We start from the raw sequence: 17968 nt of genomic DNA, 5'->3' as shown, positions 1-17968 counted from the left end.
TGTGAGTGGAGAGGGAAATGACGTACACAGAAATGAAATCAGATTTTAGCAAAGGAGGCCAATACTAATCTAGATAGACAGAATAGAAAAGGATACTGTGCGGTCAGTATAAAAACTAAATATCCACGCAGAGTTTACAAAAATGAACTCCACACTGACTCACGGTGTGGAGGGGCAAATCTTCTTCCCCAGAGCTTCCAGCTAGCCTGAATATGACATAGTGACAAGCTGGACAAAAAGAAACATAACATAAGCTGAGCAATAGAGTCCAAAGCAAATGGACAACCAAAGAACTAGCAAAAACTTATCCTTTGCTGAAATGGACAGGCCATATGAGAAATCCAAGGAGAGATCCAAATCCAACCCAGAACATTGACAGCTGGCATGAACTAAAGCCCAGAGCCAGTTTAAATAACAAATCCAGGCAAGACGATTAGTGAAGGCAGCTGCTACAGCTAGCCTCAAGGAGCAGCAGTTCCACTCGAAACCACCAGAGGGAGCCCAAGGGCAGAACTCACAAAAGTACCATTAACAACCACAGGAGGGAGCTCCAGAACGGAATTCACAACAGGCACCGTATCAAAAGCTTTTGAAAAGTCCATATACACTACATCCACTGGGTTCCCTTGGTCCAGTTCAGGACTTACCTCTTCATAGAAGCTGATCAGATTAGTCTGACATGATCGGTCCCTAGTAAACCCGTGCTGATACTGGGTCATGAGGTTATTCCTCTTCAGATACTCCAGTATAGCATCCCTTAGAATGCCCTCCAGGATTTTACCCACAGTAGAGGTGAAGCTTACTGGCCTATAATTTCCGAGTTCAGTTTTTGTCCCCTTTTTGTATATTTGCACCACATTTGCTATACGCCAGTCCTGTGGTACAGACCCTGTTATTATGGACTCTTTAAAAATTGCCATAATCCATGTCTGTGATATGTGGTTTACAACCTGAACGGTGCCAAGATGCAACTGCGGCGCCCCCACTGCCGCAGGGCCGAGAGGTACCCGGCACCGGGCCTCTGAGTCTCTGTTCTGGGGTTGTCACAGTGGCTAGACCCGGTCCGTGACCCTGCTGGTCAGTGAGGGGCGTCCGGTGAGAGAGTAGTGGTGAATGATGGTGTAGTTGTGAAGTGCCGGTCGCAGTAAATAATGAGGACACCAGGTTGCAGTCTCTTTACCTCTTTACTGGAGATCTCTGGGTCCTCAGTCCGGAATCTAGATAACCAGGCTGCGCAAGTCCGGCCGGTCCAATGGCACCTCCAGAGTTCTCTTTGCAGGTGGAAATCTGTGCCTTCCTGCTAGCGCTGTGTGTTGTGGTCCTTCCCTGCTGTGCTTACGGAAAGTCCCCACAACTGTTGTGTCTGTTTCTTAAGTTCCCTCACAACTCGATTAGATGATGTTCTGCTAATCCTCCGTCCCTCCCGGTGTTATGGTTAGGACGGCACCCGTATGACGGGTAGGCTCGGAGCTCTTCCGGGACCCTAGAGTCTCCCCTCTCCACAGGTTGCCCCCTATGTCTTCTTAGGTGATTGGTGTGAGACAGCCCGCCTATGACTGACTGTCCTGCCGTTGGTTTGAAGTATTGCTTGAAGCTAGATGTGTAAATACTTCCTCGGCGTTCCGGCCACCGGTTGTGCGCCTCAGTAGGATGTTGCCTCAGTCTTACAGCACGACTCCTACTGGTATTCTCCTATTTGCTTCGATCTCGTTTCTCACTCAGCACAATCTATCTCGCTTCTTATCCTTTCTTTGGGCACCGCCGCTATTCCGTGCAGGCACGGTCCCGTAACCTTCTTCCTTGTAGCTAGGTCTCCATCAGGGTCCCAAACCTGACAGAGACCCTACCGAATCCTCCCCTGCAACACCCTCTGCCACAAGGTGTTGCCTGGTTCCTATCCAGTCAGCTTTCTTTCTCCACTAACTTCCTGCCTGACCCCCAGTTTTACCAGTATGTGAGGAGTGGCCTAGTGAATAGAACCCTTAGCTCCCCCTGGAGGCCCGGCGGTGAAATGTATTGGTGTCTGTGATACCTGGTCAGATGAACTCCTTCAGTGCCATCAGACGTACCATAGCTCCCCTTAGTGGCGGAGCCACAGTACTGCAACGACCAGGACTCTGGGGCGCTGCACAACCGTCCAGGCTGAAAACCTCGCGAGAATGAGGTGCTGCGAGCACAGCCTCAGTGACCAGCGGTGATGTCATCGAGGTTACCGCAGGTCACTGAGCCTGCATTCACACACTTCACTGTGAGATGGGACAATGAACTTCAGTGACCTCAATGAGTGCTCACGGTGATCTCATTGAGGTCATCGCAGTTCATCTTCCTGACACTTCACAGCAGAGGAAGACGTGCAGGCTAGATCTTATGCATACAAAAGGCCAACCCAAGAGTTAATACTGAAGGAACTCTATAATTCCATTGTTATTATAGTCAGTAGTCGCATTGTGTGGCTGGGGATTGTAGACGCAGGGAAGCTGTCACTACAGGGTGTCTCACATACAGTCCCGGGTGATGGGCTGCTGGAATATTCTTCATTCTTTGAGCTAAAACCTAATGTTTAAGGGGGAGGGTGTGTACATTTCTGCCATTCAGGGGGCTGATCCCAGGGAGGGGAGAAAGAAGCCACAGGATTAGTTATGGAGTGGAGAGAGTGACTGAGGGGAGAGGATCCAGGCCGCAGTGGATGGATGGATGGCCTATGGAGTATTGTAGATCGGTTGTCGGCTGTGCTGGCTCCCCCGTTACGGTTGAGAGATCTGTCATTTGGATATAACACATTTTCTTAAGGACACTTGGTCCTGAATACATGGACATCGGTTGTGATATTTGTCATCTGGAGGAGCCTGGACTGTGACTACAGACTATACCGGCTGGAAATACCAAAAGCTGTGGGCCAAGCAAAAGTTGGGAGACAGTATCCACTGGTATGGGGGCAGTGAGACTACCAGCCCTGGGGAAGGGATCTTGTGGACTGAGGACATTGTATTTTGGCCATCTACCTGGATTTGTTGTAAAACCATGTACGTATGTAATAAAACATAGTTGCATTGTTAACCTGCCTAGGTGATTATTACAACCCACAAACTCAGATCTTCACCCTCACTAACTGCACATTTAGCGTATACCACTCCTACACTACCTAGTCATCCTGCCCTTTCTCTGTAGGTTTCCCTCAAGGCTCTGACCTGGGATCTCTACTCCTGTCTATCTATTTCTTTATCCGTTGTCCCAGGCCAAAGTCCCATGGCTTCCAGTACCACCTATACCCTGACAACAATAAGATCTACCTCTCTTGCCTAGATGTCACCTCTCTGCTGTCCAGAATCCTAGAGTGTCTATCTGCCACATCCTCTTTATTCTCCTTTCATTTCTTATAGCTCAATGTGGCCAAAACTGAACTCATCATCTTTCTTCCATCTTACTTAATTCCCCTACCAGATTTATCTCACAATAAATGACCTAACACTTTTCCCTATACCGGAAGTCCACTGCCTAGGAGTAACCATCAACTCTGCCCTGTCCTTCAAATCCTTTATCCAAGCTCTTGCCACTTCTTGCTTCTTCCAACTCAAAATATCTCCAGAATTAATTTTAGTGCTTGCTCTCATCATCTTCCACGTCGACTACTGCAATAACCTCCACTGTGGCCTCTTTGCTGACAGTCTCGCATCTCTCCAGCCTGATATTAACACTATCCACCTCTCTCCTTGCTACTCCTCTGCAATTATCTTCCAGTGCTTCGAGTTCCCCTATGTACCCAGTTAAAACTGCTACCATTGACCTATAGGCCATAAATAATCTGTCTCACTCGTATATCTCCGAAGTCCCGATGTCTTCCCTCACATAATCTCCAGTCCTCCCAAAACTCCCTTCTCTCCTCCACACTTGTATCTTCCTCACTCAACCGCCTTCAAGACTTCTCCCGAGTATCCCTTGTCTTCTGGAATTATGTGACTCAACACGTCCAATTATCCATGACATTCGGAGCTTTCAGATGGGACTCAAAAACCCATGTCTGCAAGAAAGCTTACAGAATGAAATGACCCTGCTGCCACCTCACCACCACCACCAGAGCTGCCGCAACCCCCCAACCTACTATCTCCTTCTCCATTATCTTATAGACCAGGTGTGGGGATTTTTTTTTCTGTCAATGACCATTTGGATATTGATATAATCCTTAGGGGGCGTACAAATTGCGTGCTAACTTTGCTCACAAAGTATTTCCTGAGGCTGGCACGGGGTTCAGGACATAATTTTTAATTGCACGCACCGCAGCATTCAATAGTGAACACTGTGTGCGTGTGCTCACAGAGCAAGAATAAAAATAAAAAAGGCTCTCAGATGGCAAAATGCAGTTGTCGGCCCCAAAGACAGGAGTGCTCAGGAATCTGCCCAGGGGCTGGAGAAACGTTCCTCGTGGGTTGTAGACATCCTGCAGGCTTGAGGTTCCCCACCCCTGCTGCAGACTGTAAGCCACAAGATCAAAACCTTCTCAGCTCTGTACCAGTCTGTCATTAGTTTGTTCATTATATTATATATATGTTTGGTATGTAACCTTCTCACATGTACAGCAGGGACTTCATAGTATGTGTGATGGGAATGTACTGTGGGGACATCATACTATGTGTGGGGGGAATGTACTGTGGGCAGAGCATACTGTGTGTGGGGAGGAATGTACTGTGGGGAGATCAGACTGTGTGGGGGGAATGTACTGTGGGAACATAATACTGTATGTGGGGGAATGTACTGTGGGAACATCATACTGCGTGTGTTGGGGAATGTACTGTGGGGACACCATACTGTGTGTGGGGGAATGTACTGTGGGGACATCATACTGTGTGTGGGTAGGAATGTACTGTGGGGACATAATACTGTATGTGGGGAATGTACTGTGGGGACATCATACTGTGTGTGGGGAGGAATGTACTGCGGGGACAACATACTGTGTGTGGGGAGAATGTACTGTGGGGACACCATACTGTGTGTGGGGGAATGTACTGTGGGAACATAATTGTTATGACCCCAATGGCGAGGGTCTCAGAGGAACGTGGAAGTCTGCAGAATACAAAAATCCAGCTCATAGGGCAGTGGTAACTGGGTTGACCATATATCTACTCCTAACGCCAACACTAGAAGTAGCCGGGGATCATTCCTACGTTGATTCTAGATGACACGCGCCAGCCGGAGAATCTAGCTACCCCTAGTAGAGGAAAACAAAGACCTTTCTTGCCTCCAGAGAAGGGGACCCCAAAGCTGGATAGAAGCCCCCCACAAATAATGACGGTGAGGTAAGAGGAAATGACAAACACAGAAATGAACCAGGTTTAGCACAGAGAGGCCCGCTTACTGATAGCAGAATAAAGAAAGGTAACTTATATGGTCAACAAAAACCCTATCAAAATCCACACTGGAAATTCAAGAACCCCCGAACCGTCTAACGGTCCGGGGGGAGAACACCAGCCCCCCTAGAGCTTCCAGCAAAGGTCAGGATATAGATTTGGAACAAGCTGGACAAAAATACAAAACCAAAACAAATAGCAAAAAGCAAAAGGCAGACTTAGCTGATATAACTGGAACCAGGATCAGTAGACAAGAGCACAGCAGACTAGCTCTGATAACTACGTTGCCAGGCATTGAACTGAAGGTCCAGGGAGCTTATATAGCAACACCCCTAACTAACGACCCAGGTGCGGATAAAAGGAATGACAGAAAAACCCGAGTCAAAAAACTAGTAACCACTAGAGGGAGCAAAAAGCAAATTCACAACAGTACCCCCCCCTTAGTGAGGGGTCACCGAACCCTCACCACGACCACCAGGGCGATCAGGATGAGCGGCATGAAAGGCACGAACTAAATCGGCCGCATGAACATCAGAGGCGACCACCCAGGAATTATCCTCCTGACCATAGCCCTTCCACTTGACCAGGTACTGAAGCCTCCGCCTGGAGAGGCGAGAATCCAAGATCTTCTCCACCACGTATTCCAACTCGCCCTCAACCAACACAGGAGCAGGAGGCTCAGCAGAAGGAACTACAGGCACAATGTACCGCTGCAACAAGGACCTATGAAATACATTGTGAATAGCAAACGACACAGGAAGATCCAGACGAAAAGATACAGGATTAAGGATTTCCAATATCTTGTAAGGCCCAATAAAACGAGGTTTAAATTTGGGAGAGGAGACCTTCATAGGAACAAAGCGGGAAGAAAGCCATACCAAATCCCCAACGCGTAGTCGGGGACCCACACCGCGGCGGCGGTTGGCAAAGCGCTGAGCCTTCTCCTGTGACAACTTCAAGTTGTCCACCACATGATTCCAGATCTGCTGCAACCTATCCACCACAGAATCCACCCCAGGACAGTCAGAAGGCTCCACATGACCCGAAGAAAAGCGAGGATGGAAACCAGAGTTGCAGAAAAAAGGCGAAACCAAGGTGGCGGAACTAGCCCGATTATTAAGGGCAAACTCAGCCAACGGCAAGAATGTCACCCAATCGTCCTGATCAGCAGAGACAAAACACCTCAAATAAGCCTCCAAAGTCTGATTGGTTCGCTCCGTCTGTCCATTAGTCTGAGGATGGAAAGCAGACGAAAACGACAAATCAATGCCCATCCTACTACAAAAGGACCGCCAGAACCTGGAAACGAACTGGGATCCTCTGTCTGACACAATATTCTCAGGGATGCCGTGCAAACGAACCACGTTCTGGAAAAACACAGGAACCAGATCGGAAGAGGAAGGCAGCTTAGGCAAAGGAACCAAATGGACCATCTTGGAGAAGCGATCACATATCACCCAGATAACGGACATGCCCTGAGATAGCGGAAGATCAGAAATGAAATCCATGGAGATATGTGTCCAAGGTCTCTTCGGGACAGGCAAGGGCAAGAGCAAACCGCTGGCACGAGAACAGCAAGGCTTAGCTCGAGCACAAGTCCCACAGGACTGCACAAATGACCGCACATCCCTTGACAAGGAAGGCCACCAAAAGGACCTGGCCACCAGATCTCTGGTGCCAAAAATTCCCGGGTGACCTGCCAACACCGAGGAATGAACCTCGGAAATGACTCTGCTGGTCCACTTATCCGGGACAAATAGTCTGTCAGATGGACAAGACTCAGGCCTATCAGCCTGAAATCTCTGCAACACACGTCGCAGATCCGGAGAAATAGCTGACAAGATAACTCCATCTTTAAGAATACCAACAGGATCAGCGACTCCAGGAGCATCAGGCACAAAGCTCCTAGAAAGAGCATCGGCCTTCACATTCTTTGAACCTGGTAAATACGAGACAACAAAATCAAAGCGGGAGAAAAACAATGACCAGCGGGCCTGTCTCGGATTAAGGCGTTTAGCAGACTCGAGATACATCAGATTTTTGTGATCAGTCAAGACCACCACACGATGCTTAGCACCCTCGAGCCAATGACGCCACTCCTCAAATGCCCATTTCATGGCCAACAACTCCCGATTGCCCACATCATAATTTCGCTCGGCAGGCGAAAACTTCCTAGAGAAAAAGGCACAAGGTTTCATAACAGAGCAACCAGGGCCTCTCTGCGACAAAACGGCCCCTGCCCCAATCTCCAAAGCATCCACCTCAACCTGAAAGGGAAGTGAGACGTCAGGCTGGCACAAAACAGGCGCCGAAGTAAACCGGCGTTTCAACTCCTGGAAAGCCTCCACGGCAGCAGGAGCCCAGTTAGCTACATCGGAGCCCTTCTTGGTCATATCCGTCAAAGGTTTCACAATGCTAGAAAAATTAGCGATAAAACGACGGTAGAAGTTAGCGAAGCCCAAGAACTTCTGAAGACTCTTAACTGACGAGGGCTGAGTCCAATCAAGAATAGCTCGGACCTTGACTGGGTCCATCTCCACAGCAGAAGGGGAAAAAATGAACCCCAAAAAGGGAACCTTCTGTACACCAAAGAGACACTTTGAGCCCTTGACAAACAAAGAATTTTCACGCAAAATTTTAAAGACCAACCTGACCTGCTCCACATGCGAATCCCAATTATCAGAAAAAACCAAAATATCATCCAGATAAACAATCAAAAATTTATCCAGATACTTCCGGAAAATGTCATGCATAAAGGACTGAAAAACTGAAGGCGCATTGGAGAGCCCAAAAGGCATCACCAAGTACTCAAAATGACCTTCGGGCGTATTGAATGCGGTTTTCCATTCATCACCTTGCTTAATGCGCACAAGGTTGTACGCACCACGAAGGTCTATCTTGGTGAACCACTTGGCACCCTTAATCCGGGCAAACAAGTCAGACAACAGCGGTAAAGGATACTGAAATTTGACAGTGATCTTATTTAAAAGCCGATAATCAATACAAGGTCTCAAAGATCCGTCTTTTTTTGCCACAAAAAAGAATCCCGCACCAAGAGGGGAAGAAGACGGACGAATATGTCCTTTCTCCAGAGACTCCTTGATATATGAACGCATAGCGGTATGTTCAGGTACCGACAGATTAAACAGTCTTCCCTTAGGAAATTTACTGCCTGGGATCAAATCTATAGCACAGTCACAGTCCCTATGAGGAGGCAGTGCACTGGACTCAGACTCACTGAAGACATCCTGATAATCAGACAAATACTCCGGAACTTCCGAAGGCGTAGAAGAAGCAATAGACACAGGCAGGGAATCCCCATGAATACCACGACAGCCCCAACTTGAGACTGACATAGCCTTCCAGTCCAGGACTGGATTATGGGTCTGTAACCATGGCAGCCCTAAAACAACCAAATCATGCATTTTATGTAAAACCAGGAAACGTATCACCTCGCGGTGTTCAGGAGTCATGCACATGGTAACCTGTGTCCAATACTGCGGTTTATTTGCTGCCAATGGCGTAGCATCAATACCCCTAAGAGGAATAGGATTTTCTAATGGTTCAAGAGTAAAACCACAGCGCTTAGCAAATGAGAGATCCATGAGACTCAGGGCAGCACCTGAATCTACAAACGCCATGACAGGATAAGATGACAGTGAGCAAATCAAAGTTACAGACAGAATAAATTTAGGTTGCAAATTACCAACGGTGACAGGACTAACAACCTTAGCTATACGTTTAGAGCATGCTGAGATAACATGTGTAGAATCACCACAGTAGTAGCACAAGCCATTCCGGCGTCTATGAATTTTCCGCTCATTTCTAGTCAGGATTCTATCACATTGCATTAAATCAGGTGTCTGTTCAGACAACACCATGAGGGAATTTGCGGTTTTTCTATCACATTGCACCGAATTAGGTGTCTGTTCAGACAACACCATGAGGGAATTTGCGGTTTTGCGCTCCCGCAACCGCCGGTCAATTTGAATAGCCAGTGCCATAGTATCATTCAGACCTGTGGGAATGGGAAAACCCACCATAACATTCTTAATGGCTTCAGAAAGGCCATTTCTAAAATTAGCGGCCAGTGCACACTCGTTCCAATGTGTCAGCACGGACCATTTCCGAAATTTTTGGCAATACACTTCAGCCTCGTCCTGCCCCTGAGACATAGCCAGCAAGGCCTTTTTTGCCTGAATCTCAAGATTGGGTTCCTCATAAAGTAAACCGAGCGCCAGAAAAAACGCATCAAGATCAGCCAATGCCGGATCTCCTGGCGCCAGCGAAAAAGCCCAATCCTGAGGGTCGCCCCGTAAGAACGAAATAACAATTTTTACTTGCTGAGCAGAATCTCCAGATGAACAGGGTCTCAAGGACAAAAACAATTTACAATTATTCACGAAATTCCTAAACTTAAACCTGTCTCCGGAAAACAGTTCAGGAATCGGTATTTTAGGTTCTGACCTAGGATTTCTGATAACATAGTCTTGTATGCCCTGCACACGAGTAGCCAGCTGGTCCACACTTGTAATCAAGGTCTGGACATTCATGTCTGCAGCAAGCATAGCCACTCTGAGGTAAAGGGGAAGAAGAAAAAAAAAAAACTCAGAATCTTCTTTCTTATAATCCCTCTTCTGCAATGCATTAAACATTTAATACTGGCCTGGCAAACTGTTATGACCCCAATGGCGAGGGTCTCAGAGGAACGTGGAAGTCTGCAGAATACAAAAATCCAGCTCATAGGGCAGTGGTAACTGGGTTGACCATATATCTACTCCTAACGCCAACACTAGAAGTAGCCGGGGATAATTCCTACGTTGATTCTAGATGACACGCGCCAGCCGGAGAATCTAGCTACCCCTAGTAGAGGAAAACAAAGACCTTTCTTGCCTCCAGAGAAGGGGACCCCAAAGCTGGATAGAAGCCCCCCACAAATAATGACGGTGAGGTAAGAGGAAATGACAAACACAGAAATGAACCAGGTTTAGCACAGAGAGGCCCGCTTACTGATAGCAGAATAAAGAAAGGTAACTTATATGGTCAACAAAAACCCTATCAAAATCCACACTGGAAATTCAAGAACCCCCGAACCGTCTAACGGTCCGGGGGGAGAACACCAGCCCCCCTAGAGCTTCCAGCAAAGGTCAGGATATAGATTTGGAACAAGCTGGACAAAAATACAAAACCAAAACAAATAGCAAAAAGCAAAAGGCAGACTTAGCTGATATAACTGGAACCAGGATCAGTAGACAAGAGCACAGCAGACTAGCTCTGATAACTACGTTGCCAGGCATTGAACTGAAGGTCCAGGGAGCTTATATAGCAACACCCCTAACTAACGACCCAGGTGCGGATAAAAGGAATGACAGAAAAACCCGAGTCAAAAAACTAGTAACCACTAGAGGGAGCAAAAAGCAAATTCACAACACATAATACTGTGTGTGGGGGAATGTAATGTGGGGACATCATACTGTGTGTGGGGAATGTACTGTGAGGACATCATACTGTGTGTGGGGGAATGTACTGTGAGGACATCATACTGTGTGTGGGGGAATGTACTGTGGGAACATAATACTGTGTGTGGGGGAATGTAATGTGGGGACATCATACTGTGTGTGGAGGAATGTACTGTGTGAACATCTTACTGTGTGTGGGGAATGTACTGTGAGGACATCATACTGTGTGTGGGGGAATGGACTGTGGGGCATCATACTGTGTTGGGGGAATGTACTGAGGGGACATCATACTGTGTGTGAGGAATGTACTGTGAGGACATCATACTGTGTGTGGGGGGAATGTATTGTGGGGACACCATACTGTGTGTGGGGGAATGTACTGTGTGAACATCTTACTGTGTGTGGGGAATGTACTGTGAGGATATCATACTGTGTGGGGAGAATGTACTGTGTGGACATCATACTGTGTGGGGAGAATGTACTGTGGGCACACCATACTGTGTGTGGGGGAATGTACTGTGTGAACATCTTACTGTGTGTGGGGAATGTACTGTGAGGACATCATACTGTGTGTGGGGGAATGTACTGTGGGGGCATCATACTGTGTGTGGGGGGAATGTAATGTGGGGACATCATACTGTGTGTGGGGGAATGTAATGCACTGTGAGGACATCATACTGTGTGGGGGGAATGTACTGTGTTGACATCATACTGTGTGTGGGGGGAATGTAATGTGGGGACATCATACTGTGTGTGGGGGAATGTAATGTCGGGACATCATACTGTGTGTGGAAGAATGCACTGTGTGGACATCATACTGTGTGTGGGGAGAATGTACTGTGGGGACATCATACTGTGTGTGGGGGAATGTATTGTGAGGACATCAAGCTGTGTGGGGGAATCTTCTGTGGGGACATCATACTGTGTGTTGGGAGAATGTACCGTGGGAACATCATACTGTGTGTGTGTGGGAATGTACTGTGAGGACATCATGCTGTGTGTGGGGGAATGTACTGTGGGGACATCATACTGTGTGTGGGGGAATACACTGTGGGGACATCATACTTAGAGTGGGGAGAATGTACTGTGGGGACATCATACTGTGTGTGGGGAGAATGTACTGTGGGAACATCATACTGTGTGTGGGGGAATACACTGTGGGGACATCATACTTAGAGTGGGGAGAATGTACTTTGGGGACATCATACTGTGAGTGGGGAGAATGTACTGTGGGGACATCATACTGTGAGTGGGGAGAATTTACTGTGGGGAGTCGGGACATCATACTGTGTGTGGGGGAATGTACTGTGGGGACATCATATTGTGTGTGGGGGAATGTACTGTGTGGACATCATACTGTGTGTGGGGGAATGTACTGTGGGGACATTATACTGTGTGTGGGGGAATGTACTTTGGGGACATCATGCTGTGTGTGGGGGAATATACGGTGGAGACATCATACTGTGTGTGGGGGAATGTACTGTGGGGACATCATACTGTGTGTGGGGGAATGTAATGTGGGGACATCATACTGTGTGTGGAGGAATGTACTGTGTGAACATCTTACTGCGTGTGGGGAATGTACTGTGGGGCATCATACTGTGTTGGGGGAATGTACTGTGAGGACATCATACTGTGTGTGGGGGGAATGTAATGTGGGGACATCATACTGTGTGTGGGGGAATGTAATGTACTGTGAGGACATCATACTGTGTGGGGGGAATGTACTGTGTTGACATCATACTGTGTGTGGGGGGAATGTACTGTGGGGACATCATACTGTGTGTGGGGGAATGTAATGTCGGGACATCATACTGTGTGTGGAAGAATGCACTGTGTGGACATCATACTGTGCGTGGGGAGAATGTACTGTGGGGACATCATACTGTGTGTGGGGGAATGTATTGTGAGGACATCAAGCTGTGTGGGGGAATCTTCTGTGGGAACATCATACTGTGTGTGTAGGAATGTACTGTGAGGACATCATGCTGTGTGTGGGGGAATGTACTGTGGGGACATCATACTGAGAGTGGGGAGAATGTACTGTGGGGACATCATACTGTGAGTGGGGAGAATGTACTGTGGGGACATCATACTGTGAGTGGGGAGAATGTACTGTGGGGACATCATACTGTGAGTGGGGAGAATGTACTGTGGGGAGTCGGGACATCATACTGTGTGTGGGGGAATGTACTGTGGGGACATCATATTGTGTGTGGGGGAATGTACTGTGTGGACATCATACTGTGTGTGGGGGAATGTACTGTGGGGACATTATACTGTGTGTGGGGAATGTACTGTGGGGACATCATACTGTGTGTGGGGGAATGTACTGTGGGGACATCATGCTGTGTGTGGGGGAATATACGGTGGAGACATCATACTGTGTGTGGGGGAATGTACTGTGGGGACATCATACTGTGTGTGGGGGAATGTACTGTGGGGACATCATACTGTGTGTGGGGGAATGTCCTGTGGGGACATCATACTGTGTGTGGGGGAATGTACTGTGGGGACATAATACTGTGTGTGGGGGAATGTCCTGTGGGGACATCATACAGTGTGTGTGGGAATGTACTGTGGGGACATCATACTGTGTGTGGGGGAATGTACTGTTGGGGCATCATACTGCGTGTGGGGGAATGTACTGTGGGGGCATCATACTGTGTGTGGGGGAATGTACTGTGGGGACATCATACTGTGTGTGGGGGAATGTCCTGTGGGGACATCATACTGTGTGTGGGGGAATGTACTGTGGAGACATCATACTGTGTGTGGGGGAATGTCCTGTGGGGACATCATACAGTGTGTGTGGGAATGTACTGTGGGGACATCATACTGTGTGTGGGGGAATGTACTGTTGGGGCATCATACTGCGTGTGGGGGAATGTACTGTGGGGGCATCATACTGTGTGGGGGGAATGTACTAAAATAGAAGTTGTTGTGGTGCAGAATTTGTCTCTTTTGTATGTGACAACCCTCTATATACGGAGACTGACAACCAATGTTGCAGCTCCTCGCATCACAAAACTGGATTAATATCTTGTTCCAGGAGCCAGTTTATAATAATCTCTATAATTAAGGAGTCAGGAAGCTGGTTAGCTCCGTGTGATCGTCGTGGAGAGGAACCCCGGCCTCTGCTGAGAAGAATCGCTTATCTGCTCCAGTGACATCCAGACAACAGACGTTTCCGCCGTCCCTGGCTGATCAGTAATGGGGCCGCCATGGAGCGGGATTAGTGATGCCGTAACACCAAGGAAACTACGTCACCACAACAAAGGCCGCGGTTCCTCTCCATTTCCTCACGGTCACCGTCTGCTCTATCTACAATCTCTCCTCACTTATCTTCTGAGATTCCGCTATATTGGATGAAGAAAGAAAATGTCTCACTCTTGTGCTGGGTCGTACCTCCCCCGGTCGTGTCTCTCAGCATTGTAAAGTGGAGGGTTGTAGCCCGGGAAGTCCACCTGTAGAAAGATGACAGCATGAGAAAAGCCACCAGTGTCCTTACATGAGGAGTAAACGGAGAGCGAAGAATACTGGGGGGTCAGAGTCCACAGGACAACATATACGCCCCCAAATTACCCAGACATGCAGATATATCTCCAGACACCCAGACATGCAAAAATATCTACAGACACCCAGACATGCTGATGTATCTCCGGACACCCAGACATGCAGCTATATCTACAGACACCCAGACATGCAGATATATCTACAGACACCCAGACATGCAAATATATCTACAGACACCCAGACATATAGATATATCTCCAGACACCCAGACATGCAGATTTATATCCAGACACCCAGACATGCAGATATATCTACAGACACCCAGACATGCAGATATATCTACAGACACCCAGACATGCAAATATATCTACAGACACCCAGACATATAGATATATCTCCAGACACCCAGACATGCAGATTTATATCCAGACACCCAGACATGCAGATATATCTACAGACACCCAGACATGCAGATGTATCTACAGACACCCAGACATGACAGATATATCTCCAGACACCCAGACATGCAGATATATCTCCAGACACCCAGACATGCAGATTTATATCCAGACACCCAGACATATAGATATATCTACAGACACCCAGACATGACAGATATATCTACAGACACCCAGACATGCAGCTATATCTACAGACACCCAGACATGCAGATATATCTACAGACACCCAGACATGCAGATATATCCAGACACCCAGACATGACAGATATATCTACAAACACCCAGACATATAGATATATCTACAGACACCCAGACATGCAGATGTCTCTACAGACACCCAGACATGCAGATATATCTACAGACACCCAGACATGCAGATATATCTACAGACACCCAGACATGCAGCTATATCTACAGACACCCAGACATGCAGATATATCTACAGACACCCAGACATGCAGATATATCCAGACACCCAGACATGACAGATATATCTACAAACACCCAGACATATAGATATATCTACAGACACCCAGACATATAGATATATCTCCAGACACCCAGACATGCAGATTTATATCCAGACACCCAGACATGCAGATATATCTACAGACACCCAGACATGCAGATGTTTCTACAGACACCCAGACATGCAGATATATCTATAGACACCCAGACATGACAGATATATCTACAGACACCCAGACATTGTAGATGTCTCTACAGACACCCAGACATGACAGATATATCTCCAGACACCCAGACATGCAGATTTATATCCAGACACCCAGACATGCAAATATATCTACAGACACCCAGACATATAGATATATCTACAGACACCCAGACATATAGATATATCTACAGACACCCAGACATGCAGATATATCTACAGACACCCAGACATGCAGATATATCCAGACACCCAGACATGACAGATATATCTACAAACACCCAGACATATAGATATATCTACAGATACCCAGACATATAGATATATCTCCAGACACCCAGACATGCAGATATATCTACAGACACCCAGACATGCAGATATATCTACAGACACCCAGACATGCAGATGTATCTACAGACACCCAGACATGACAGATATATCTACAGACACCCAGACATTGTAGATGTCTCTACAGACACCCAGACATGACAGATATATCTCCAGACACCCAGACATGCAGATTTATATCCAGACACCCAGACATATAGATATATCTACAGACACCCAGACATGACAGATATATCTACAGACACCCAGACATGCAGATGTCTCTACAGACACCCAGACATGCAGATATATCTACAGACACCCAGACATGCAGCTATATCTACAGACACCCAGACATATAGATATATCTACAGACACCCAGACATGCAGATATATCCAGACACCCAGACATGACAGATATATCTACAAACACCCAGACATATAGATATATCTACAGACACCCAGACATATAGATATATCTCCAGACACCCAGACATGCAGATTTATATCCAGACACCCAGACATGCAGATATATCTACAGACACCCAGACATGCAGATATATCTACAGACACCCAGACATGCAGATGTATCTACAGACACCCAGACATGACAGATATATCTACAGACACCCAGACATTGTAGATGTCTCTACAGACACCCAGACATGACAGATATATCTCCAGACACCCAGACATGCAGATTTATATCCAGACACCCAGACATATAGATATATCTACAGACACCCAGACATGACAGATATATCTACAGACACCCAGACATGCAGATGTCTCTACAGACACCCAGACATGCAGATATATCTACAGACACCCAGACATGCAGCTATATCTACAGACACCCAGACATATAGATATATCTACAGACACCCAGACATGCAGATATATCCAGACACCCAGACATGACAGATATATCTACAAACACCCAGACATGCAGATGTCTCTACAGACACCCAGACATGACAGATATATCTACAGACACCCAGACATGACAGATATATCTACAGACACACAGACATGCAGATGTCTCTACAGACACCCAGACATGCAGATATATCTACAGACACCCAGACATACAGATATATCTACAGACACCCAGACATACAGATATATCTACAGACACCCAGACATGCAGATATATCTACAGACACACAGACATGCAGATATATCTACAGACACCCAGACATGCAGATATATCTACAGACACCCAGACATGCAGATATATCTACAGACACCCAGACATGCAGATATATCTACAGACACCCAGACATACAGATATATCTATAGACACCAGACATATAGATATATCTACAGACACCCAGACATGCAGATGTATCTCCAGACACCCAGACATGACAGATATATCTACAGACACCCAGACATGACAGATATATCTACAGACACCCAGACATATAGATATATCTACAGACACCCAGACATGCAGATATATCTACAGACACCCAGACATGCAGATATATCCAGACACCCAGACATGCAGATGTATCTCCAGACACCCAGACATGCAGTTATATCTACAGACACCCAGACATATAGATGTATCTCCAGACACCCAGACATGACAGATATATCTAAAGACACCCAGACATGCAGATATATCTCCAGACACCCAGACATGCAGATATATCTACAGACACCAGACATATAGATATATCTACAGACACCCAGACATGCAGATGTATCTCCAGACACCCAGACATGCAGATATATCTCCAGACACCCAGACATGCAGATATATCTACAGACACCCAGACATGCAGATATATCTACAGACACCCAGACATATAGATATATATCCAGACACCCAGACATGCAGATATATCTCCAGACACCCAGACATGACAGATATATCTACAGACACCCAGACATGCAGATATATCTACAGACACCCAGACATATAGATATATATCCAGACACCCAGACATGCAGATATATCTCCAGACACCCAGACATGACAGATATATCTCCAGACACCCAGACATGACAGATATATCTACAGACACCCAGACATATAGATATATCTCCAGACACCCAGACATGCAGATATATCTCCAGACACCCAGACATGCAGATATATCTCCAGACACCCAGACATATAGATATATCTCCAGACACCCAGACATGACAGATATATCTACAAACACCCAGACATGCAGA

The 17968-nt window shown here is 46.8% G+C and overlaps 1 protein-coding gene across 1 annotated transcript in view; it reads right to left on the bottom strand.

Annotated features, from left to right (window-relative positions):
- LOC143817524 (transient receptor potential cation channel subfamily M member 2-like) overlaps positions 1–17968 on the bottom strand; it is an 868795-nt gene that overhangs the window by 490502 nt on the left and 360325 nt on the right. The window contains exon 28 of the mRNA XM_077299005.1: positions 14192–14268. Within this exon, the coding sequence (XP_077155120.1) occupies positions 14192–14268 (77 nt within the window). The remainder of the gene's footprint in view (positions 1–14191; positions 14269–17968) is intronic.

This window comes from Ranitomeya variabilis, chromosome 3, assembly GCF_051348905.1.
Source record: "Ranitomeya variabilis isolate aRanVar5 chromosome 3, aRanVar5.hap1, whole genome shotgun sequence".
Taxonomy (NCBI): Eukaryota; Metazoa; Chordata; class Amphibia; order Anura; family Dendrobatidae; genus Ranitomeya; species Ranitomeya variabilis.
This window is presented reverse-complemented; position numbering and strand designations above follow the sequence as displayed.